The 27,370-nt window shown below is 39.8% G+C and overlaps 2 protein-coding genes across 4 annotated transcripts; both read right to left on the reverse strand.

The window, feature by feature from the left end:
- Positions 1-206: 206 nt before the first annotated feature.
- Positions 207-7,574, reverse strand: LOC139954257 (monocarboxylate transporter 12-like). 3 transcript variants are annotated; one of them, XM_071953984.1, is made up of 5 exons: positions 7,503-7,574; positions 5,771-6,025; positions 5,078-5,224; positions 3,141-4,004; positions 207-2,773 (listed from the first exon to the last, which is right to left on the reverse strand). In XM_071953984.1, the coding sequence occupies exons 2-5, from the start codon at positions 5,979-5,981 to the stop codon at positions 2,646-2,648; spliced, it is 1,350 nt and encodes a 449-aa protein (XP_071810085.1). In that variant the 5' UTR covers positions 5,982-6,025; positions 7,503-7,574; the 3' UTR covers positions 207-2,645. The 3 variants fall into 3 exon arrangements, with proteins under 3 accessions (XP_071810085.1, XP_071810084.1, XP_071810086.1); XM_071953983.1 differs by having other exon boundaries at positions 7,329-7,571; XM_071953985.1 differs by lacking the exon at positions 7,503-7,574 and having other exon boundaries at positions 5,771-6,037.
- Positions 7,575-12,776: 5,202 nt separating this feature from the next.
- Positions 12,777-26,220, reverse strand: LOC139954194 (monocarboxylate transporter 12-like). The gene is made up of 5 exons (XM_071953902.1): positions 26,140-26,220; positions 19,165-19,412; positions 17,858-18,004; positions 16,064-16,930; positions 12,777-15,691 (listed from the first exon to the last, which is right to left on the reverse strand). The coding sequence occupies exons 2-5, from the start codon at positions 19,373-19,375 to the stop codon at positions 15,564-15,566; spliced, it is 1,353 nt and encodes a 450-aa protein (XP_071810003.1). The 5' UTR covers positions 19,376-19,412; positions 26,140-26,220; the 3' UTR covers positions 12,777-15,563.
- Between the last annotated feature and the right edge of the window lie 1,150 nt (positions 26,221-27,370).

Genomic DNA, 27,370 nt, shown 5'->3' on the forward strand with positions numbered 1-27,370 from the left:
CCCCGAACAGACGAAGGATTGTATGTCCCCCAACTGAAGACCAACTGAAGTAGGACTGTATGTCCCCCAATGGGAGGCGGACTGTATGTCCCCCAACTGAAGACCAACTGAAGTAGGACTGTACCCCAATGGGAGAAGGACTATATGTCCCCCAACTGAAGACCAACTGAAGTAGGACTGTATGTCTCCCAATGGGAGAAGGACTATATGACCCCCAACTGAAGACCAACTGAAGTAGGACTATGTCCCAAAACTGAAGGACTGTATTTCCCCTTTCTGAAATAGGACTGTATGTCCCCCATATGGGAGAACGGGACTATATGTCCCCCAACTGAAGTAGGACTGTATGTCCTCAAACTGAAGGACTGTATTTCCCCTTTCTGAAATAGGACTGTATGCCCCCCATGTGGGAGAAGGACTAAATGTCCCCCAACTGAAGTAGGACTGTATGTCCCCGAACGGACGAAGGACTGTATGTCCCCCAACTGAAGACCATCTGAAGTAGGACTGTATGTCCCCGAATGGGGGAAGGACTAAATGTCCACCATTTGATGAAGACCAACTGAAGTAGGACTGTATGTCCCCCAATGGGAGAAGGACTGCATGTCCCCCAACTGAAGACCAACTGAAATAGGACTGTATGTACCCCAATGGGAGAAGGACTATATGTCCCCCAAAAGAAGACCAACTGAAATAGGACTGTATGTCCCAAAACTGAAGGACTGTATTCCCCCTTACTGAAAAAGGACTGTACGTCCCCCAATGGGAGAAGGACTGTATGTCCCCCAACTGAAGGACTGTATTTCCCCTTACTGAAATAGGACTGGTTGTCCCCCAACTGAAGAAGGACTGTGTCCCCCCTACTTAAATAGGACTGTGTGATGAAAAACTGTAGGTCTCCCAACTGAAGAAGACTGTATGTCCCCCCACCGAAGAATGACTGATATCCCCAAATGGGAGAAGGACTGTATGTCCCCCAGCGGAAGGCCGTTTGTCACCAACTTAAAAAGCACTATTTGTCCATCAACAGAAAAATGACTGAGTAGTCCCCAAACTAAAGGATTGTATGTCTCCCAATGGTGAAGGACTGTATGTCCCCCAACTGAAGAAGGACTAACCCCAATGGGAGAAGGATTGCATGTCCCCAACTTAAGAAAGGATTGTGTCTCCCTATTGAAGAAGAAACTAATGTTCCCCAACTGAAAAAGACTGTTTGTCCCCCAACTGAAGAATGACTGTATTTCCCCCAACTGAAAAAAGACTGTATGTCCCCCAACTGAAGAAAGACTGTATGTCCCCCAACTGAAGAAAGACTGTATGTCCCCCAACTGAAGAAAGACTGTGTTTCCCCCAACGGGAGAAGGACTGTATGTCCCCCAACTAAAGAAGGACTGTATGTCCCCCAACTGAAGAAAGACTGTATGTACCCCAACTGAAGAAGGACTGTATGTCCCCAACTGAAAAAATACTGTATGTCCCCAAACTGTAGAATGACTGTATGTCCCCAAACTGAAGTAGCACTATTTTTACACTTCATGCTGTGTTAGATCTGCACTAGTGAATGACAGCTCTGTGGTAATGTTTTCATGGCGCCGTTAGTTGATGATTTACATGGTTTAACAATTTAAAAAATGTAACTCCTGAAGTACATAGGCCATTTTTACAATCTACATAGGGCGAGTTGGTGTATAACAAGTTAATTTCCGTCTCAGCTTTGGCGTGTAGGGGCGTATTGGCCATTATGGGATGTTTTGGTATAATATCATGGCTGGTTGATGGGTTTTTGCATACTAAAATTATGTTCATCGCACTGAGACGCAATATGTTTTGTGACTTGTTTTGCTCATTTCTCAGGGGCTGCAGAGCTTTCTACTGTCATTGTCTTCGGGCCCTGTAGGTTTGGTGTGAATCTGTGGACATTTTGAAAAAGTACCTTGTGTATATCGTTTGTGTAATTGCTTTTTACTTGCCATCTTTTGTTTAAATTTGTACTGCAATTTTAGAGCGTTTAATGTATAGTATATAAATGTGTACTTTTTATGAGCAAGGTCTGGGAGGGCACATCTTTTTTGATGAAAGTTTGTTGACTTTTGCCCTTCCCTGGACGGCCTGTGCTTGTTTTAGTGTTTGCTTTTTTGTCCCAAGAATTAAAATAAAAAACAAATAAAATAACACTGTTTTATACCGACTCGACCCATCAATGGCAACGTGTCCCTTTTTAAACTACTAAATAAAGTTGCACGGGCGTTACAAAAAATGTGACCTTGACTCATAATTAATTAATGTGAGCTTTACTGATTATATTAGAAATACAAATTGTTATTGCAGATCATTTATATTGCATTCTAACTACGAGATCGTGATTTATTAAGCAAATAACTTGTAATTGATATATTTAAAGCTGCTAATGAGAGTGGTGACTGTTGTTGGGTAATTGTTCCTGAATTTGTGCAGCACAGCATCGTTGAAACTTCTGTCGCCTGTGGGCTTGGGTACAAATAGTAGTTTGGTATCTAGAGATGATGGGAGGCCTATGGCTGGCTTGTACAGTTCTATGAGTTCCATTAAGAATGAAGGGACAGAGTCAGTATTGAGACATACCGTAAAGGGCAGTGTTAAAGCCAACTCGGTGGAGAGATTCGCAGCTAACATTGGTCTTGTTCTTGTTTCGTTATTTTATCATATATGAAAAACAACAGGATCGAAATCAGCATGATGCCACTGTACATAATGAGAGCCCCTTGAAAACTTCCTGTCCATTCGTAAATCAACCCTGAAAGAAAACACAAGAATAAACAAAGTTTTATTTTGGGTGTCAAATGTCATGTCAGTGTGCTTTTCGTCCACTGTATTGGGAGTGTTTTAAAAATGTCCACCGATTGAGACTTCGAACTGTGTTCCTTTCTGGAGGGAGAAACGTCGCCTTGGTCAGCTGGTAAGGATGCATTACTTGTAGGCACACGGTGGCATGCTTGAAGTTATTCGCTGATTCCACAATGAGTATTGTCGTGTAGTTACTTAATCATAACTTATTAATTTATTTATTTTGTGAATGCGTTTAATCGAAGGCAATCAGGCCATCAAGTAAACATTTCGGCATCGCATAAAAGCTGCAAACAAAAATAACTTTATATACCAACCTGTAAGCAATCCACTTCCCATCGTACATAATCCACCTAAAAGTGACTGCCAGCACATCACAGCTACGAGCCGATCAACGGATGTCAGAAACCGCACAATGACGTCACGTGACTGTGATACAATACCATGCCCCATTCCAATGAAACATGTGACGATCATCTGCACAGGGAAAAGTGTCATGAAAGCTTCGGTGAGATATGAGGCACTCATGAGGATGCAGCCAAGATAAACCCAGCTGATGGTAGGAAGCTTGCATCGGGTGCGATCCGTAAGAGGAGCCATGAACTTGCCGAGGATGTATCCAATCCCAAAGGTTGTTGGTAAAAGTGACGCTTGGTAACTACTCAACCCTTGGAATATACCGTGTGACACCATGTACACCACCCATCCATTGAAACAGAAATCAACGCCAATCATTGACGCAGTCAGAAATATGAATCTTTTGTTTGCCAGTATGTTAAAGTCCATAGATGTAAAGAAACTCTGGATGTTCCCCTTTATCGTCAAACACTTTCCCTTGTGAGTTTTCGAAGAAGGAATGTTGTCTCCCTCCGTTGAAATGTCGTCTCCCTCCGCTGCATCGTCTGGTACCTTTTGGTACTGATCTTTATCTGTTGGTGATGCTACTGCAGGAGCTATAAGCAATTCACCGCATACTAAGATGTGGTAAGTAATACCACCCATTATCAGCATGGTTCCACGCCAGCCGTATGTATCCAGAAGTATCTGTGTCAGGGGACCATACACGATCATCGAGATTGGTATACTTGATGTTGATATAGCAATAGCAACGGAATAGTTGTCACTGAAGTAGGACGCCAGAACACCAAAGAAGGAGAAAAAACTTAAAGCTTTGCCAAGACCTGTAAAAAAGACAACTGACATTAGCTAAAGATGTAATTGAAACAAAAAAACGCTTATAAAAAGAGAAATCGGACTTCCGATCAAATACATGGTACTAATTTGATATGTCTAAACCGGAGTGCCTGTATAATGCTTTGAAAATGCGTTGTTTAATAGTTTGTAGGTTGAAATGTAGATTTTTTTCATTGCTTTACCCTTATTAAACATCAATAATAGTATTATTCTTAAGGGAATAAAAGGGTAGCGACGAGTTATTTAACAGGTTTAAAACCGGCAGGGTTGTTGTGTCATGACTCGTCTTGTCTAGGAAGTAAGAGGTGCGAACCATTTCAGGGCAGTATTTCGGATGGAGACGACGCGTCGCAGCATTGTACTATGACCAAGGGTGTCAAACGCAGCAGACAAATCAAGAATAACTTATGGTCTGGTTTAAAGAAAAAAGACCAATAACGTCACCAAATTTAAGAGCACCCTAAAGCGACAGGTTGAAAATGGTTAAAAATCACTTTTACTAGAAGTCTGTGGCAGAGTTTGTGATAATTGTTTACAAATTGGTACATATAATTTACTTTATAGCATAAAGCAACATATCCGACGTCTAATGCTGTGTATCTGCTAAACCAAAAGTCCCTACTGAGCTGAAACTTGGTGTATTGTTATTAATAGAGGACATGCAGTTAAAACTGCTTAAATTTGTCAAATCACGGTCATCTGTCTTTTTTTTTTTGTTTTTTTTTTAAATGTCGACCATTTATTACATGTATTGAGAACAAAGCAAGCTGATTTTTTTTTTCCCAACCTGGCTTATGTTCCGGAAGCCAAACACCTAGTGTTTGTTATGTATATCTAGCTGTTCTTTTACACACACAACGTATGAAACGGCAATAATGACGAACAACTGTTTCACTGACTGTGGGAGGATCATTGACACAAATTTTATAGAGGGAAGATGGTGTAAACGGAACCTCAATTCTTCACTCGGCCTTTGCCTTTAGAGATTCGAGTAAAGTCTTAAAACAAAATAAGCCGGTTTTGTGAGCATCAGTATAAGTTTAGTAAGTAATTATGTTACCTGATAGAACGGCAACAGAAAGTGTTAACTGTAACACTGTAGTCGACTGCGAGCCGATCATGAATCCAGCTGACCCCAGTACTCCACCCACGATAACAACGCAGCGTCTGCTGCTAACGAGACGATCAATGCTGGCAACAAACGGACCTGCAATAAAACAGTAATAAATCTCTCAATAACATGCAATATACCAAAGTCGAGACAAAGTACGAGACTGGTAACTACCCTCTAACTCATTGTATGACTGTCGCAACTGAAATGAACAAACTGGCCACTACAAACACGCACAAATTTCGCTTCAAAATATGGAACAGTTTGATCAAGTTATTTTCCTTAGATCGATGGCAATTGACACGCACAGACACACCACTAACTCAACATTTTTATGCAAAACAAATAATTGCGAGTCATCAGTCCTCGGTTAAACTGTACTTTATTTAATAATGATCAAACACCTTTGCTGTTCACACATAGAATTCATTACCAAACTTAACAGGACACTCCTGATCCTTCCATGCTAGCCCTTGGGAATATTTGTCAGTATAACACTGAAATTGAAAATAGAAGTCGAATTGCAAACGATGCAGGCTCTGCTGACAATCTTTTTAATTGTTGACTTCTTAGGTCAATGTTATACTGTTCTTGTTCAGTCCAAGTACATAATGTATGGATAAAGGTCTGTAAGTTTCTTACCGGATAGGAGACTTATTGAGTTATATAGAACGGCAATCCAACCAATTATCCACACGTCACTATTGAAGTCATTCTGCATAGCTAGGAGGAGGACACCAAGAGCCTTCAGATTTCCGTATGTGATGAAAAAGGCGACAAATGTTGCGCCCACAACGACCCAACCCCAAGGGTCCTCGTCCTGGTGATGAACTGGTCTTCGTTGAGATGCCATAAAGAATAGCTTAGTTGCTCAACTATAAATGACAACTGCGCCAACTAAACACAATAATGGATTTCGAAAGCTTGCTTATGAATTATATTCGTGTACTCGCTAAACACAAACAATAAGGTAACATTCAGATTAAGGTTATCGTACAGAAAATGTGCAACATTTTTTACTGATTTTCTGCTAATTGTCGTTTCACAGTGAATAAACTGACAAATCGTTGTTGGTTGTTGTAAAGATGGTAGCACCATAAGGCATACAACGAGACTTTTTACTGCCCTTTGGCTAAAAAATCGGGAGGGTCGGTCGGTCGTGTTTTTTTTTCTGTTTTCTTCTTTTTCAAAAGGCCCTACGTCAGAGGAGAAACAAAATACACACATGTTTTGACGATCTTGTCCCCAAATGTTGGCCATTAGTAATACTTTTTCCAATAAAACCATTTTCATGAATTAGTGATTAGCAGTTCCGGTGTTAAAGATCTCCTTTTGATATAATAACATCACCGAGATAACAAAGCACAGAACAATTATTTATCCGTGAACTTTGCCCCGCATCGCGCACGCCCTCAATCGGCGCAAGTTATACATGTTTGAATATGCTTCCAATCTGTACATTGCACCATGATACATGCGTGCGGCACACTGCGTGACAAATTCTTTCTCAGTTCGTCAATGTGCGAATTGTGTTGGAGTCTATTAATGGCAAATCATAGCGGGCGGGCTGTGATTGCACTTTGCATGCAGTGGGTATTTACATGGTGTGGGCGACAGATCGAACCATGTGGTTGGGTGCCTCGTCGTGTTTTAACATTTTGTTTGTGATCGCATTTCCGACGCTGTAAATTTTATGTTGGTTTTGGCTTGTCATGTACTCGTTTATTATCGTATTAAATGCAATCTAAAAATAGTCTATTAGGCAGGGCGGCCCAAATTTTAGGATGTCGGCCCGCCCTCCCGATACGTGTGTCTGAAGAACACCTGCACGGACAGACAATTTTAGACCATCTGACACTTTATCGTTCCATGATCGTTCATCGTGATTTCTGACAGCACTCAACAATAATATTTCAGTTTTGCATAAAGGGTTTATTGTCGTTTATTGGGCATTCAGAGTATAAAATACTTGTAAAAATACAAAAATAAAATGCCATTTGGACTTCACCATTCAAGTAATGCGTCGCAGTCAAAGTGAATAACTAATATTCAGAGTATTTTTCTAGTTGGCTATTCCGAAATTCCCGTTTGTCGTGCTATTCACTGAATGTGCCCCTCGCCCCATTGCATTTTGTTAAACCAGACGCCAGCAGATATGATTAAAGGTAGACGTTATAAATGTCAACGTCAGCCAGCTTACCTGCTTGCTAGTCAGAAAAACTTGCCTGCTCTTCTCAGAATATTTCAACCACAAGCTGTAAACTCAATTATAATATACGTCGCAGTCATGTACCCCTTCGATAAGTACTATGGATAGGCTTCACAAACTTATCTCCCGTCCCAGAAAAGGCGAAATGCTGCTTTTCCAAATTACCGTAGAGTTATCAATATGACCGTCATCTCTATCTGGTGTAGAATAATACGAGGCTAACACGCACTGTTGCACGACCGTATATCTGGTGTAGAATAATACGAGGCTAACACGCACTGTTACACTACATGAATGCACGCAGGTACACGGTCTTATGGCAACACAATAATACAATGTCATAGTACAATAAAGTTCTCTGGTATTACTCGAAGGTCTCCACTTTGCATACCCTTACGTGTGTGGCCCTATCATGTTGTTCGGGTAAAATGTACCGGTATGGAAAACAAAAAAGGCATTCAAGTATTTCTGGTGTGTCGTTTACTTCTTGAAAGACAACGAGACGTACAAACATTTTCAAAATTGCTTCTTCGATGTTTTCTAAGAATGAGAAATCGATACCTGTGCAACCGATATTGGTTGATATTCTAGAGAAATTGTAACTCGACAGTTGAAATAACATAAGAAACAATGTAGCAGGGGAAAAATTGTAACACGTGTTACCGTAACGCGTGTTACCGATTGAATTATTTTTATTATTCCAGTTTAACAAACCTTTAGCATAGTACTTGATGACAAAACACACCAATTTGTTGTAGACTGATAAAGTTTTGTATTTTTTTGGCCTTTCCATTCAGCGTAACGCGTGTTACCGATTTTCGCTGAGCTCTCTCAGCTTAACTAGTTGATCTTTCATTTTTGTTTGATGATTGGTATCTAGCCTAGAACCTTGGATTTTAAATTACATAAGATGAACACTCTAACCATTAGTCTTGCAGCCATAGATGAGAATGATGAATGACCCTCTAAAGCGTTATAACGTGTGTTTATTTGCCCACATACATGTTGTTGTTTGCGTTCTTATAAAACCCTATTCCCTCTAGGTATTATGGCTTTGTCCGCCTACCGGGATACTAGTACACAAACTTCAAATAAAACAGGCTTGTGAGACTTCTTATTAGAGAACACAATAGCTTTATTTAATAACTTAACTTACGAAACTTAGGTAAATTAAAGACGGAGACTCCAACCTCCCAGACCAGGCTAACGGCTACTGGCGATCATAGGCCGCGCCCTGGTTTAAGTACTATACCCCGTACTTAATTAGTATTCATAATATTAGTACGTCATCATACGAAAAGTAGTCCCATAACATATGCCTCTCTCTTCTAGAATCGGCTCCGTCGATTCCAAATTTGCATAAACAAATTGTCTAAATACACTTTGAGTTAAATTTGATTTTAACGGAATAGTCTGTAGAAGAGTATTCAATTTCTCCTAAAACTCTTGGCAATTATAAATTTTGCAACTCAATCTAAAACTTCAAGGTTGTGGTGTTACACTTGCCGGCCGGGCTTATGGAGAAGTTTTAAAGAATCACCAAAACTGATAACAGGGCTAAAATACAGACTGCAGTAATTGAGGTTATTTTGCGCAATCCAAAAGGCCTTAAAATTTGATGTTAACACAAGGTAATCTTGCAATTCCTTGCATCTTTTTTGTTTACACAATTACATATGCAAAATTAATAATATTATATAATAAGCAGTCCATATTTCCGGTACCTCTCACAAATAATCAACATAATTAATTAGCAACACATTATCTCGTTGCTTTGCCTGTTATTCGTACAGGATGTGTCTTCAAAAAGTCCATAGTCGAATGGTTCATGTGTTCAATTGGTTCCCAAGTGTTATATTTTGAGGGAAAGTTTTGCCACTTAATGAGGTAGTGAAGTTTGCCGTTGATGAATTTTCCTCGGATCACTTTTTCCACAGCATACTCTATATCATTTTTGCCTGTTGTTGACGGAAGTCCTGGGATCTTAACTGGGTTTTCCGTTGAGTGTTTCGCAGTTAGTGGCTGATAAGAGTCTGTAGGAAGATCGTTGTCACTAAGCTCTGTTATTGGATCTCTTGCGTCAAGTTCAACGGGAAAAGTTTCATTTGAGGGTCGTAGAAATCTATCATAGGCGAATTTCATGTGCGATTAACATGAATCGGTGAAGATAATAACTTATTGTTCTCCAGATTTCTCACCATGAAATTTGTTGGCCCATTTCGCTTTACTAGGATGTAGGGTCCGCACCACCGTTGTTGAAGTTTCTTTGAGAGTCCAGGTTGTGTCTTTGGGAAGAATATGAACACACAGTCTCCTACTTCATACTGGACTTCAGTTGTTTTGTCATCATAGCGCTGTTTCATAGCAGTTTGGTTTCTCTCCAGATGAGTTTTTGAAACCTTTCGGAAAGTTTCAAGTTGGCTTACCAGATGACTAATGTATTCTCTCACGGTTTGGTTGTGTGACTCGGTGGTTTTTAGTAGTGCAACGTCCAAGGGTAGAACTGCTTCTCTGCCGTAGAGGAGGAAGAAGGGGCTGAATCCAACGCTGTTATCCGCTGGGCTACTCCGATAGGCAAACTGGATCGAAGGAATGAACTCATCCCAATCTGTGTGAAACTTATTAACATAATGTGAGATTGTATCCAAAATAACACTGTTAAAACGTTCTTGTACCGCATTACACTGTGGATGATATGCACTGGTATTCAATTTGTTAGTTCCCATGATTCTACAAACTTCTATCATCAGTTTACTGAGGAAGTTAGTTCCTCTATCGCTTAAGAGAAATCTGGGGCAACTGTGGTTGCATATTATTTCTTTATAGAAACATGATGCTACTGTACGGGCATCGGTTGATTTGATCGGTACCAGAATTGGCCATCTAGTACAGTGCTCAGTGAAACACAGTACATATTGGTTGCCAGAACTAGATACAGGCAGTGGGCCAAGAATATCTACACTGACTCTCTCAAATGGACTAGCTGCACTAGTCATTTTGACTAAAGGTGCAATCGCCTTATGTTTCGGTGTCTTTCTAAACGGGAACATGATTTGCATGAACGAATCCAGTTATCAATATCTTTATGCATGCCTTTCCAAAAATATCTTTGTCTGATTTTGGCATAGGTTTTATGAAATCCAAAATGAGCAGACAATAAGTCATCATGATTAGCAGTCAGTACAATATCAATGTAATCATGTGGTACATACAATCGGACTGTGGTTCTCTCGGGCATGTGACGTTTAGCTGGTGTATACCACATGTGGTACAATGCACCATCTTGAAGAAAATAATGTTCCGCCTCAAAAAGAATTTGTCGAGCCTGTTTTTCGTCATCAGGCAATATATCTGCATCAAGATATTCAATCATTTTGGCTGCAAAAACACATTTTCTTTGTGACTATTTTAAGTCTTCAATTTTCACCTCTTTTTGATTGTGTGGTGTATGATCAAGCAATTCGTCATCATGTCGATTACATAACCGTTTACCTTTTTGAAACCTTAAGTTTCGAATTGTGCTCACATCATGTTTTGAATGACAAGGAATAATGTAATCATCCAAAATTCCAAATTCAAATGGAATCCATTTGACACTATAGATGTCACATTTTTGTCTTCATTATTGGCTCTATCATTGAAAGACGGCTCTTGTGGGTTATCTGAACCTTTTGTAGATTGGTCAGACGTATTAGCATGTATTCTACTCAAACCATCAACATTTGTGATTGTCTTTCCTGGTCTATGAATTATTTCAAAATCATAAGTTTGCAAGCAAAGAGTCCATCGAGCCAATCTACCTGTGGTTTGTTTCTGATTGAACAACCAACAGAGAGCACTATGATCAGTAATAATTTGGAATTTTGTAAGTAAGAAGAGTACTTTTTTACTCCTTCCACTACTGCTAGTGCTTCTAATTCTGTTATGGAATAGTTCTTCTCTGACTTGTTCAAACTTCGACCACCATATGCGATTACTTTTTCTTGACCATCTTGAATTTGAGACCAAATGTATGCTAGACCCGTCACTGAAGCATCTGTTTGAAGAATGAACTTAGTTCCATCAAACTTAGGATAGGCTAAAATGGGTGGTTTTACAAGTTTCTGTTTGAGTGTTTCAAACGACTGTTGGCAATCCTTTGACCATACAAATGGGGTATTTTTCCTCATAAGATTAGTCAACGGTTCCGCTATCTGGCTATACTTGTTTACATATCTCCTGTAATATCCTGTTATACCAAGGAACGATCTTACATTTGATACGTTTTGGGGCACTGGGTAGTTTTCGACAATGGTCGTTTTATCCGGATCGGTGGCTACTCCGTCCTTAGATATAATGTGACCCAAGTAACGTACCTTATTCTGACCGAACGTACACTTTCGAGGTTTTAATTTGAGGTTTGACACTCTAAACCTTTGCAGGACCTGTCGTAAGTGAGTAAGGTGATCTTCAAATGTCCTGGAAAAAATTATAATATCATCCAGATAAATTAATGCAAACTTCCAATGTAACCCTCTTAGAATTTCGTGCATGACACGTTGGAAAGTACTTGGGGCACCATGAAGACCAAAGGGAAGAACATTAAATTCATATTGGCATTCGTGTGTGACAAATGCAGTTTTGCTCTTACTTTCTTCTTCTTGTGCTATCTGCCAATAACCTGCGGCCATATCAAAGGTCGAAAAGTATACAGGCTGTGAGTTTCCCAAACTATCTAAAGAATCGAGGATATTAGGAAGGGGAAAATTGTCACGCTCACTGATTTTGTTTATTGGTCTAAAATCGATACAAAATCGATAGTCAGTAGATCCTTTCTTTCTTATTAAGACAATGTTGCTAGACCAAGGTGAGGTAGAAGGTGATATTACATTGTCTTTCAACATTTGTTGGATCTGATCTTCAATCACGTGTTTTAGATGGGGAGCATGTCTATACGGCCGAGATCGTATTGGACAATGATCTCCAGTACGTATACAATGTTTAATACCAGAATAGTGTCCCATCGGGCTACCTGTTGTTTGGAAAACATCAGTATATTCTGTAAGAACCGACTGTAACTGATCCTTTTGCTCCTTACAAAGATGTTCACCGGAAATTTTTGCTTGGTCAAGAACTTCTTGAGTCTGAGAAGCAGTACACTTTTGTTGATCGCTGTTCTCGTTGTGATTTGGTTCGATATGCTTCTCAGCTGGAGGTGCAAAGATATGAATATCTTGATCATTAATAACTGAAAATATGCCAATCTTCGTACGAGGGTACACTTCAATTACACTATCAGATGGATTAAGCAACATTACTGTGATTTTAGTGCTATCCTTATCCACTCTACTTCTAGATACACTATGTGCTAGATGTAACCCTAAGGTTCGAGTTGACTGACATGTACCAACTAGTCCTGCGGGTAAGTTGGATTTTATCTTAGCTTCAACCATGGTTTGTGTCTTAGGGGGAATTTGAATTCTAGAAGCTGAGCGAATTTGATGCTTTCGATCAAGTCTAAGTTTACTGGACCCAAAATTCATTCTTGCATTTTGTTTAACTAAAAATTGGGTGCCAAGTATAATGTCACGATCTAGATTGGTAGCATTGTGCATGGGAATCTGAAAGACTTGACCTGTAATGCTGAGAGGAATATCTGTTACTCCTATTATCTTCAGACAAGTTCCATTTGCTGTTACGGCTTGCGAAAAGTCAGACTTGTTAATTTTTCTCCGAACACATGTTGGTGAATTGCGAAAACATTTTTCGCTGATTAGATTGATTGAGGCTCCAGAGTCTACGAGACAAGGAATACTTAAAGAGTCTAGAGTAACATTAATACAACTACCTTGCATGTCTACTGAGAAGTTTGTATCCCCTTCACCTATAGTTTCTACATAGACATTGCGCTGGTTACCAGCATCTATAGGCGGGGACTTCAGTTTAAAGAATTTCCCTGAGCATGAAATTTCGAGAAACAGTTGTTTTGTATATGTGTCCAGGTTTACCGCATCTATGACAAATAATAGTTCTACTTTGACGCTGAGAAGGATTGAACATTGAGTTATCGGCCTTGTATCTGGAATAAATCGGCACATGGGACCGGTTTGTAAACTGTTCTCGTTGTGTTGAATTTAATCTCTGGTTTGCTAATTCGTCTACCTTTGATTTTATTTGTGCAACTTCTTGAGTTAACTGCTGTATAGCGTGCACACTAAAATCATTCTTGTCTGAGTGGGAAAGTTGTTGTTCGAAAGTTGTATGGACTTTTGGGGTTGACGGTGGTTCACACACAACCTCAGCTAAACGAGCATAATGCAATGCACGGTCTAGTGATTCGGGCTCTTTAGAAATAACAAAAGCCCGAGTTTGCGGTTGCAAACCCCGAATGAAATGAGTCAGTTTCTCCTGGTCAGATTTTTTTAATCTGTGACACAGAGAAGAAATATCTGAAAAATAGTCATCTAGTGACTCCAACGTCGTTTGACTACGGGATGCCAATTTAGTTTCATTCACCCACTTCTGATTTTTGTCTTGAAAATTTTCAATTAAAGCACTCTTGATCTTTTCATATGAATCTTTCTTGCTTTCCTCGAGAGTAGAAATCCAAATAGCTGCATTTCCTTTGAGACTGAGGCTCAAGGCTAAATGCATTTTGTTTGGAGTGAACTCACGAAGTTTTGCATTTAGTTCAAATCTACTAAGGAACAAATCAAGATTCTCAGTAGGAAGGGCTGAATAAGAATCTTGAAAATGACCTTCGTACTTGGACATGGTGATTATTTCCTGTTTGGTTTCAGTGTCACTATGTTCTGTTTCCGCAACTTGTCACAGAGGTAACCATTCATACAATCGTTATGTGTATCGTTAAAGATTACATCAAAATACAAAACATGTTTCACCAATCTAATGTACAATAGCATCAATGTTTTAGAGGGGTTTCAATACAGTAAACGAACAATTTAAAATATTGTCTACAATGCAAACATAGATAATGTTACTAGATTTACACCAACAGAGTAACATAAATAAATAGCTTACCCTTAAAATGCGCTGTGAGTAGCCGTCCGTCTGATCTAGGTATAGGGTGTGTCTCGTAAACGAAAAATTGAAATGTGAGGAGTATACCCGGATTCTCCACCATATATTATGGCTTTGTCCGCCTACCGGGATACTAGTACACAAACTTCAAATAAAACAGGCTTGTGAGACTTCTTATTAGAGAACACAATAGCTTTACTTAATAACTTAACTTACGAAACTTAGAAAAATTAAAGACGGAGACTCCAACCTACCAGACCAGGCTAACGGCTACTGGCGATCATAGGCCGCGCCCTGGTTTAAGTACTATACCCCGTACTTAATTAGTATTCATAATATTACTACGCCATCATACGAAAAGTAGTCCCATAACATAGGTCAGAAAGCGGTGACAAGCATCGAACCTCATCAGATATTTTATCCATTAAAAAAGGATGGTCTACCATCCAAACACAAGACTACTACAAAGTTGAAAACTCAGTTCTATCTTGAGTTGAGTAACTCGTCCTACCCTTAGGATGGGTTCAATTGCGTCCTAAGGTCTATGGGTATGGAACTTTACAGCTATTGCTATAGGACTTGTGGGACGAGTTAAAATTTGTCCCAAGTCCAAAGGCGTGGGATCCTTTCCTCCACGGTAAAAGGGCCCATGTATTCTACCTGGGGATAATTCATAAGAACATGATACAATTAATCTTAACTACAAATATTTCTGAATCAATCTTAGTCTAACTGTAAAAGTATGTTTCATAAAAACAATCTACGCGTAAGATCAATCGAACGTGAGAAAAGATTGATATCAATCGTGTCTTAAGACTTCAATTCTATTGACAAAGCGTAAAGTACAACCTTTGACCCAAACACACTTTTGGGCCCTCATGAGGTGTGTTTTCCAAGTTGGTCATCTTGTTTTCAGTGTGAGTGATGGAACCGTGGTGAGTAGAAAATAAATTCGGTGTTTGATGATTTGTTATTAGATTAGAACTTTGAAGGTTTGCTTATTTAAAGTTTTAAGTACTCTGGAAAATAAAGCAAGCCTAAGCTGCATCTTGATACGCTGTACTATTTTAAAAAAGAAAGTGTAAAGCCTCCGAGGGCCAGCTAGATAAACGACTGCACCAATGTACTGTTTTTTGTTTTTGCTTCTTTTTTTTTAGGTTCAGGCTTAGGGCACAGTTGGTTGTTGCTCAATCCAAAAATCCGGAGCTAACATTGGTCCTGTTCTCGTTTTGTTATTTTATCATATATGAAAAACAACAGGATCGAAATCAGCATGATGCCACTGTACATAATGAGAGCCGCTTGAAAACTTCCTGTCCATTCGTAAATCAACCCTGAAAGCAAACACAAAAATAAACATAGTTTTATTTTGAGTGTTAAATATCAGTGCACGTCAGTGTGCTTTTTGCCCACTGTAAGGGGGTGTTTTAAAAATGTCCACCTGATTGTGACCTTTATACTGTGTTCCTTTCGGGAGGGAGAAACGTCGCCTTAGGTCAGCTGCATGACTTCTGGGCATAAGGTGGAATGCTTGAAGCTGACCGCTGTTTCCACAATGAGTATAAGTATTGTCGTGAAGTTACTTAATCACAATTATTAATTTATTTATTTATTTTGTGAATACGTTGAATCGAAGTCAATCAGGCCATTTAGTAAATGTTTCGGCATCGCACACGGCTGCAAAAAAGTAACTTTATGTAACCCACCTGTTAGCAATCCACTTCCCATCGCACATAATCCACCTAAAAGCGACTGCCAGGACAACACAGCTACGAATCGGTCAACTGACGTCAAAAACCGCACTAGGACGTCACGTGACTGCGTTACAATACCAAGTCCCGTTCCAATGAACCACGTGACGAGCATCTGCGCTGGGAAGAATATCATGAAAGCTTCGGTGAGATATGAGGCAAACATGATGACGCAGCCAAGATACACCCATGTGCATGTAGAAAGCTTCAGTCGCGTGCGATCCAACAAAGGTTCCATGAATTTGCCGAGGATGTGTCCAATCCCGAATGATGTTGGTAACAGCGACGCTTGGTAAGGACTCAGCCCCTGGAATACACCATGTGACACCATGTACACCACCCACCCACTGTAGCAGAAATGAACGCCACTCATTGCTGCAGACAGAAATATAAATCTTTTGTTTGCCAGTATTTTAAAGTCCATAGATGTTAAGAAACGCTGGATGTTCCCCTTAATCGTCAAACACTTTCCCTGGTGAGATTTGGAAGTGGGAATGTTGTCACCCTCCGTGGAAATGTCGTCTACCTCCTCTTCATCGTCTGGTACCTGTTGGTACTGTTCTCCTGTATCTGTTGGCGATGCTACTGCAGGTGCTTTAAGCAATTCACCACATACTATGATGTGGGAAGAAATACCACCCAAGATCAACATGGTTCCACGCCAGCCGTATGTATCCAAAAGTATCTGAGTCAGGGGACCATACACGATCATCGAGATCGGTATACCTGATGATGCTATTGCAACAGCTACAGAATAGTTCTCACTAAAGTAGGACGCTAGAACACCAAAGAATGGGTAATAACTCAAAGCTTTACCAAGACCTGTAAAAAAAGAAAAGTGACATTAGCTAAGTTTGTATTGGAAACGAAAAACACTTAAAGGGAATTGAACCACCGACCAACTAACTAATTTGATATGTCTAAACCGGAGGTAACTGGGGATGCTTTGTAGGGCGTTCTTAAATGGTTTGTAGATTGACATGTAGACCTTTGGTCTGGTTTAAAGAAATAAGACCGATGACGTCACCAAATGTTAGAGCGCCCTCAGGCGGCAGACTGAAAACAGTCCAAATACATTTTTACTAGTAAGAGGTCTGTGGCAGAGTTGATGATAATTTTTACTGTGATATTTTTTTTTTTTTTTCACAGGACTCGGGAAACTACCGAGTACACAGTGCTAACACACATCGGTGTATGGGTAAAAATAAAATTAGATTCTTTATCCCGATGCAATTTAACAAACTATAAGATAATTGTTTAACAATTTGTATAAATAAGGTCCTTATAGCAACATATCCGACGTCTAAATCTGTGTATCTGCAAACCAAAAAGTCAGTACCGAGTTGAAACTTGGTAATTGTTAGTAAAGGACATTATTGCTCAAATTTGGCATCGTGTGTTTTGTTTTTGTTTTTTTCATGTCGACCATCTATTACATGTTTTTAGATTAAAACAAGCTGTAATGATTTTTGTTTCAACCAAGCTCGTACACCGGAAACAAAACACCTAGTGTTTATTATATCTTGCTGTTCTTATTGTTATAAACAAAAAATTAAAAAAATTAAATGGGAACAATGACAAACAGGTGCCTTACTGACTGTGGAAATCATTTACACAAATATAGGGGGAAGATAGTGTTTATGGAACCTCAAATCTTCACCTCGGCTATTTGAGATTCAGAGGAAGCTGTCAAACAAATAAAGATGGTGACCTATCATCAGTGTAAGTTTATTCGTGTAATTTTCTAACCTGATAGAATGGCAATAGAAAGTGTTAACTGTAACACTGTAGTCGACTGCGAGCCGATGATGAAGCCAGCCGACCCCATTACTCCACCGACGATAACAACGCAGCGTCTGCTGCTAACGAGACTATCAATGCTGGTAACAAAAGGACCTGCATCCAAACAGTATTGAACCCATAAACCATGGAAGATTCATGTAAAGACAAAGTACAAAACTTGTAACTACCCTCTCACCTAAAACCCCTTTGCTATGACAGTCGCAACTGTAATTTATAACAAAAATGGCTTCTATAAACGCGGACAAATTATTGTATGATGAACAAGTTATTTTCCTGAGAACGTATGATTATTATTAATAAACGTGGATTATGGAAATATTGACTGCTATGAGGGGCACAGTTAAAATTATGGGCCCAAGGTGATGTCAAAACCATGACTATGCCCGAAGCGAAGCTGATTATTAAGCAGTCGATATTTCTTTTATATACCGAATAAAGATTCTTCTAATCAACAACACTCTGACTATACGGTAAAAGGTCGTCTGCGAAGAAAGGTCGAACCGTGACAAGGGACGCAAGTCGTACATTATACATTATACATTATACATTGTACATTATACATAATATACGTTATTTTCATAACGGGCATAGTCAATTGACTATGCATAGTCGATTGACTATGCCCCGGGCATAGTCACCATGACGTCATCTTGGTAGAAAAAGGGGGCATAGCTATTTCCATGACTCCATCTTTTAACCAATCAGATTAGATGATTCTATACATGAGGAAGATAATACTCTATGGCCATGGAATGACTCGCAACAGTTTGTTGTGCTTACCAATGTTCCAAGTGTTGTGTCTTTACATACGTGTCATTTTGTCATGACAAATGACACGTACAGACACAACACTTGGAACATTGGTGTTGTGTATGTACGTGTCATTTGTCATGACAAATGACACGTATGTAAAGACACAACACTTGGAACATTGGTAAGCACAACAAACTGTTACGAGTCAGTCCTTGGTCTATACGATGATCCACGTTTATTAATAATAATCAAACAGCTTTGTTGTTCACAAAACAAAATTTGCAAAAGAGATCATCATTACAAAACTTTATCTGACACTTCTGTTCCGGCATGCTTGCCTTGGGCAGAATTGATTAAGTCAAAAATACCGAAATTGACAATTTTAAATTGCAAACAGTGCAGGTTCTGCTGACAATCGTTTTAAATGTTAACTAATGTATTGTTTACTGTGCTCGTTCAAGCCAGGTTCAAATGTTGATAAGGTCACGTAAGTTTCTTACCGGATAGAAAACTTATTGAGTTATACAGGACAGAAATCCAACCAATTATCCACACGTCACTATTGAAGTCATTCTGCATGGCTAGGAGGAGGACACCCAAAGCCTTTAGATTTCCGAACGTGATGAAAAGGGTGACAAATGTTGCGACCACAACGACCCAACCCCACGGGTTCCTGTTCTGGTGATGGACTGATCTTCGACGAGGAGCCATAGCGCACTCTTATGCTCAATAATGGTACCTGCTCCAACTAAACAATAATAGATAAGCAGAAGCTTGTTTATAAGTTCAGATACATGTACTATAGTAAAATACCACTGTAAAAAATGTTCGAAAAATTTACGACACGCCAGGTAAAGTGGCGTAAATTTTATGGCGGAAGTTTTGTAAATAATGTTGTGTCTTGAAGGGGTTGTTTACAAAACTTCCACCGTGAAATTTACGGCACTTGTACGGATTTTTTAACAGTGTAGCTAAACACAACAATATTTTGTTCTCTACAGATTTAGGTTAGAGAAAAAATACCCGGTCGGGTGTAGCCTGTTTGGCTGATTTTCTGCTAACTGTTGTTTCACAGTGTTAAAACTTCCATTGGCTCAACCATCGGAGTGACAGCTTGACAGATCGTTGATGCCTGTAGCCTGCTGCATGATACCGCATGGTATAAACAGTACTTGATACAGTGGGGTCGAAGCATGGCTTTTCGACGCACTAACGAGGTTACAACGACTAGGCCGGATCAGAGGTACACCAACCTCCGTATCACAAACTTCCGTCCAGTTTCCGTCGAGTTATGTGTACATCTTTTGTCTAATTCTAGCTAGCGCAAACACCCCTGTTTTACTTTAATTGTTTCAATCCCAAGAGTTCCAGCCAATCGGGCGTAGTGTTTCTATAAGCAGTATGGTTCGACTAATGGAAAAACCTAGGCGCGGCCTGCATATCTTATACGTCACAGTGCTAATGTGTTTCATGGTCGTTGTAGTGTTACTTGAGTTCTAGGAATTTAGGGAATGTGCTAATGTGTTTTATTGAAAGTGAGGAATGTTAGAGTGATTGCTGGCGAATTCAGTACAATTTTATTTAGTATACAAATTGATCTTCCGAGAGAAGGCAGCAATTTTGAGAGGGGGAGCAGAGGCCCGATGTGAGAACTGTATGTGGCAGACAGACCAGTAGCAATCGGCAATCTTTGGGTGAAAAAATCCCAAGATTTTCTAGATTTGGCAAAATACAGTGCCAAATTTCAGTCTGCAATTAATATACAACGGTCTCTTGAAGACCCCTCCGTTTGCAATGCTCAGCCTCCAGAGTTCGTCCCCAGCTAATGGCCATGGCCGTAGACCGGGTAACAGTCCGTGAGACAACCCGCTGAAGTACACCGGCAGAACCGGGTGCGAGGTTAAGAGAGAGCCTATGAGTGGCAACCCATGTTGACCGGGCAGTCTGAGTGACAACCTTTTCTTTGCCCCTTGTAAACGGAAGTGTCGAAGCAAGATTTTGCGGTGATGAGAGAAACCTCCAGGATATTTTGAGAAAAGTTTATATAACTTGTGGAATAATAATAATAATAATAATAATGAAAGCATTTATATAGCGCCCCACAAAGAACGGAGCGCTTTACAATATACAAAGAAACAAACAATGCAAAGACAAAGATACAAACAAAAAACAGTACAAGCAAAAACTAAAAAAATTGCCAGATTAAACAAATAAATGGGTATTGAGCATATTTTTGAACCGTTCCAGTGTGTTGGCTTCCCGGATGTTACCGGGAAGGGAATTCCAGAGCCGGGGAGCAGCGGCTTGAAAGGCATGAACTCCTGCGCGTAATTTAGTTTTGGTGATGTGAAGAAGTGTTTTGTCGTACGATGAGCGGGTGGCATAGGCGGATGATTTGAACGAAATGAGTTCTTGAAGAACATTTAATTTATGTAACTATATCTGTATTGAATTGCGGATTTAACTCAGTGTTAAACGTTGAAAGAGTTTAAATAGTAAAGGGTTTTTTTTTTAATGGAGAAGTTATTTTGAATATTATTTTCAGTGTGTAGGAATGGTTTTGCGCGATCGGCCGATTGTGCAGGAATTGTTTGGCGCGATCGGCCGATGTTCAGGGGCCGAACTCACAAGATGTAAGATTGATCGTAACTGCAAATCAATCGTAGTTGCTAACAAAAGTGTGACGTCACAATATAAATCACTATGGTTGTATGGTTTACCTGCACGATCGGTCGATCGCGCAAACCCATTCCTGCACGATCGGTAGATCGCGCAAAATTTTCCTGCACGATCGGTTGATCGCGCAAAACTTTTCCTGCACTATCGGTCGATCGCGCAACCCCATTCCCGCACGATCGGTAGATCGCGCAAAACCTTTCCTGCGCGATCGGCTGATAACGGGAAAAAATATTCGTAGCGCAATCAGTCAATCGCGCAAAGATGTTCATTGCGCGATCGACCGATTGTTGCGCGATTGACCGATTGTTGCGCGATCGACCGATTGCTGCGCGACCAATATTGATCTTAATTCATTTTTTAATAGCGCAGCGCGATCGGTTGATCGCGCAGATTGACCGATCGCGCCCAACATATATATAGCCTTGGACAGGTTATGTTGCCTGTTTCAATAATGGTTGCACCATGAACCCCCCCCCCCTACACTCTTGATTCAACCAGTTAAACGTATATCACTATCAGGGGCAAAGATAGAACTGCAGTTAAAGACAGTGTACACTATTATTGGTAATTGTCAAAGATCAGTCTTCTCACTTGGTGTATCTCAACATATGCATACGTTGCATCCCCATTACTCGTTGCAAAGTAAGGTTTTATGCCAATAACTATTTTGAGTACTTACCAATAGTGTCCACTGCCTTTAAAGGAACACGTTGCCTTGGATCGGTCGAGTTGGTCTTTGAAAAGCGTTTGTTATAATATGCATATAGGTAGAAAGATGCTGTAAAAGTAGAATACAATGATCCACACAAACATGCCTCGAAGTTGCACGGTTTTCCTTTTACCTCGTCGACTAACACGGTCGGCCATTTATGGGAGTCAAATTTTTTACTCCCATAAATGGCCGACCGTGTTAGTTCGCACAGTAAAAAGAAAACCACGCAATTTCGAGGCAAACTTGTGTGGATCATTGTATTCTACTTTTAAATTATCTTTCTAACCATATGTATTTTATACCAAACGGTTACAAACGCTTTTTTATAGACCAACTCGTCCGATCCAAGGCAACGTGTTCCTTTAACGTCAGCCATCATCCAGCTAATCTGCATGCTGTAATCACTAGGAATATTTTAAGTCAAGCTGTATATCTATACTATTAAAAGCGTAACCCGCGCCATCTTGGATTGAAAATTAGAAGGTCCAGTGGCATGGCATCCTTGTGGAATCCAACACGGTTGTATCGTTACAGACGTCGGGTTGCAAGTCTACAAAACCCTGAACCGAACTCCCTCTTACGAGTTGTCTGATTGGCTGGAGACACGAGCGATATCTCCTTACATGTGTGGTTGTCTGGTTTTGATATGGGCCACCTGTTGGTTGAAGGGGGAAGCCGTAGGCTGCGCACAGAGTCACCTCTGTGGTTGTCTGGTTTTGATATGGGCCACCTGTTGGTCTAAGGGGGTGAGGAGCTGTAGGCTGCACACAGAGCCACCTCTTTAGGTTTGAAGTGGGTGGCAACCTCGGACTCCCATTAACATTCCAGAGTGACTCATTGATGTTTGGCAGAGGGGTAAATGGCATTGTGTATATACCATGTTGTACAGGGGGGTTCAATTTCGCGTGTTAAATAAAAAAACATTAGACTCTGTTACATGTGTTTATTACAATTAAGTCACTCATGTACGCCTACCAAACTTTCCAGCATTTTTTAAACGCATCAAACAGCAACCCATTGTTGAGAAACTTTATTTGTTCCATTTAACTCTGCACCATTAGTGGTACAGTCCATATGTCATCCCCCACACACAGAACGTATACACGCAAAAGTTGAAACATTTTCAAAAAGAAAGTAAATGCATTACTGATTCTTTTCATATACATTGTGTAGGTTTTGCCAGTTAAACCTACAAAAGAGTACATGAAATCACCGTTTAAGAATAGTATGCTTTCATAGTTGAAAACGAACTTTGTGAAACATCAACGGCTGTTTTGAAGCTGTAAACGAACATTCCATTCAAAGTTCTGAAGCAACAAAATTGTTAGAACGCAGCCTGGTCAGGACTCAGGATGTAGATTTTGCCAAATCCTTTTTGTATTAAGCAATCGGCCGTCGGGTTTTGTTATCGAAAGAGCCCTCATGTGCAGCTGAATCGGGTACTTTTTACGAATTTCTCCATACAAAATTAACCAAACTGGCCTACAAACCCTTAAAGGAACACGTTGCCTTGGATCGGTCGAGTTGGTCTTTGAATAGCTTTTGTAACCGTTTTTTATAAAATGCATATGGGTAGAAAGATGTTGTAAAAGTAGAATAAAATGATCCACACAAACATGCCTCGAAATTGCGTGGTTTTCCTTTCACCTCGTCGACTAATACGTCGGCCATTTATGGGGGTCAAAATTTTGACTCCCATAAATGGCCGACCATGTTAGTTCGCACAGTAGAAGGAAAACCACGCAATTTGGAGGCAAACTTGTGTGGATCATTGTATTCTACTTTTAAAACATCTTTCCAACCATATGCATTTTATAAAAAACGGTTACAAACGCTTTTGTTTTGACCAACTCGTCCGATCCAAGGCAACATGTTCCTTTAAAACAACAAGGCAACTGTTTTCTGAAAGTGAATTAAGTGAGAGGATGTAGGGGTAGCTGGCATACAAACCCTCAAAATAACTAGGCAAATGTTTTCTGAAAGTGAATTAAGTGAGAGAATGTAGGAGTAGTTATTAAAGACCATTAAAAGTACCGTTTCTATTATTTTAGTTTGTATATAGGGTTCCACAGATAATTATGATAACATATTATAAATAAATTGGATGTTTTATCAGGGGACTTCGTCACGCGGGGCGCGCGCCCCGGCGGATGTTGACCAGAAAGTTAACATGAGAATTAATTGATATGACAATAAACTAAAAATTAATGAGGCCGACGCTCTGTTACTCCCAAAAGCGGTGGTAAAAACAGATTAGATGTTGCACAGGATGTTCCGAAAACTCGCTTTATTTGGTGCTCAGACAACTTTGTATGCGTCGTTGGACGTACACTCAATAAATCACGATGAATGGGGCCTTAGATTCTAAAATCGTGTACACGTCATTGGAAACAAAGCAAAAATCATTCAACAGTTATAGCAACCAATCATTAAATATATTTATTTTTAATACAATTTGCAGAAATTGTCTTTGTCGTTAAAGTCCATACCAACTGGCGCGTTTTTTTTTTGTATCTGCTGTATACCAGAACTTCTTCGAAGCTTCCTTTTCAGTCAGATAAACTCCGCGGCTATTAGTGGCTGTGATTATGAGTTTGTTTTAAAAGAGGGTACCACTTTCATACAAGCCTTTTTAGTCGGATTTCTCCTGTGCTATTAAGTATTAGCAGTGGTGATTATTGTTGAGGGGGGGAGACCAGACTTAGACCACTAAAATCCGTGTAACTGAATTATACCAAATGTGCTCAACACAATAAAATAAGTGTGTCATTGGAGCAGTGTACGTGCTATCTAAGCATTATTACCCTTACAGTTATCTTAGCTGGGAAATACTCAGTGCAGTGGATAAAATTGACACAATGACAAAAGCCGATTGAATTAAAACTATGCGTAAATGAGGCGAAACATAATCCACTTTACGGATGTGTTGGCCCGCTCGATCAACACTAAAATAAAATTATTACGAAATACCTTACATATTATGACAAGTACCATCATTGCCAAGTATACCCATCCCCAATATTAAAGCTCAATTCCAGAAACGAACACCAATTTCTTGAGTTGGAGAACGCAAGAGAGAAGGTGAGGAGGGGAGGGGACGCGTCGCGACGTTTCACAACTAAGTTGTGCACGCTCAACAATTAATTTTTATCAAAATACAACATTAATGACAAATTTCCATACCGATTATAAATACAATTTCTAATCCAATCCTACGAAATGATTATTACCTGTAAGAATACCTCCCTTTCCCCCACATACCTCCCTTGCCCCCACATTACCTTTTACAACATTTGTATACTAGAATCCTCCTCATCCTAGAATCCTCCTCATCTAGCGGGGTGCCGCGCGAAGCGCGGCATCCCGCTAGTCGTACTTAAAGGCAGTGGACACTATTGGTAATTACTCAAAATAATTATTAGCGTAAAACCTTTCTTGGTGACGAGTAATGGGGAGAGGTTGATGGTATAAAACATTGTGAGAAATGGCTCCCTCTAAAGTGCCATAGTTTTCGAGAAAGAAGTAATTTTCCACGAATTTGATTTCGAGACCTCAATTGTTTAGAACTTGAGGTCTCGAAATCTAAACGCACACAACTTCGTGTGACAAGGGTATTTTTTCTTTCATTGTTATCTCGCAAGTTCGATGACCGATTGAGCTCAAATTTTCACAGGTTTGTTATTTTATGCATATTATGTTGAGATACACCAACTGTGAAGACTAGTCTTTGACAATTATACCAATAGTGTCCACTGCCTTTAACCCATCGACGCCCTGTCCTGTCATAGTAATACATAGCCCTGGTAGGACGTCAGTCAGTGCCTGCAATGGAGGAGTCCAACCTGGGCTAAGTATACAAATGCCTACTGCAGCCAGAGACTGTCGGGAGACGTTAATAACTCGTGTTAAAAGTGTTTTCTAGATGCATGGATATTCCGAGATTCCCGTTTGTCGTGTCTTTCACTGAAATTGCCCCCCCCCCCCCCTTTGCATTTTGTTCAACCAGTAAGATACCAATACACTAGGTTTAAAGGTAGACATAATGGTTAACGTCAGCAAACTTCTGCTTGTCAGTATAACTTACCTGAATATTCCAACCCAAGCTGTTCATTCATATTCAGTATTCACCACTCAATTTTACGCGTCGCAGTCGTATACCCCGGCCCATCGTTATTTTACTCAAGCAAACATCAGAGGCCAACACGCATGGTGACCTATGGCATAGCATAATCATTTCCCCTGGTATAGACGATGTGACATCTAACGTCACACGAAAACCATAACGTGAATCGCACACACCGCCGGTAAAAACCGTTGTGTTTTGGCAGCCAGCTAGAAAGTGTATGCAATCTTACCATGACTATGGTGGCCCTGAAGGGACACAGCCAGTCGTGAATATTTTTGCGACGTCGTGAATATTTTTGCGATGTCGTGAATTTATTCACGACAAGTCGCGAATATGTTTGCGACATCGTGAATTTATTCGCGACAAGTCGCACATTTTGTCACGACAAGTCGCGAATATTTTCACGACGTCGTGAATAAATTTGCGACTAGTCGCGAATATTTTCAAGATTAGTCGCGAATATTTTCACGACTAGTTGTGAATAAATTCGCGACTAGTCGCGAATATTTTTTCAGTAGCTTGAGAGTGCGTATTACCAAACGGGCGATAGAGGGCGGTGACGGCTGGCTGCAGCAGCATGTACACATGCATTTGCGTTACATAACCTTAGTTTTCACCTGGGTTGAATAAATAAGCTCTAAGTAAAAGCTGCTCTAACGTTGCTTTATGTGCAGAATGAATGGAAATAATGTTCCTCTTAATAAAAAATGTTTGTATTAACAGACATTATGGTTAGGTTTGGACAAGTTTGTTTTAACAAAAGTCTACTGTGCACACACAATCAACAGGAATGTGTTACGTTCGACTTGAATAGTGCATACATTAAAGATGCAGTTTTTGTGTATAAAATATTAATAGTGAAATTTGTTTTTAAAAATGTTGTTTTGGTTACTCTTTAAAAAAAAAGCATGAATACGAATAGTGCATTTACCAAAGCAACTCTGTGACCTTTCTACGTATACATAGGAACATGCAAACAAACGTCTTGCATGGACATTACATGGTTTATTTGTCTATAACTATGAAGAAATTACATTTTATGATTCAACTTAAAGGCAGTGGACACTATTGGTAATTGTCAAAGACTAGCCTTCACAGTTGGTGTATCTCAACATATGCATAAAATAACTAACCTGTGAAAATTTCAACTCAATCGGTCATCAAAGTTGCGAGATAATAATGAAAGAAG

Source organism: Asterias amurensis, chromosome 2 (assembly GCF_032118995.1).
Source record: "Asterias amurensis chromosome 2, ASM3211899v1".
In the NCBI taxonomy this organism is placed as follows: Eukaryota; Metazoa; Echinodermata; class Asteroidea; order Forcipulatida; family Asteriidae; genus Asterias; species Asterias amurensis.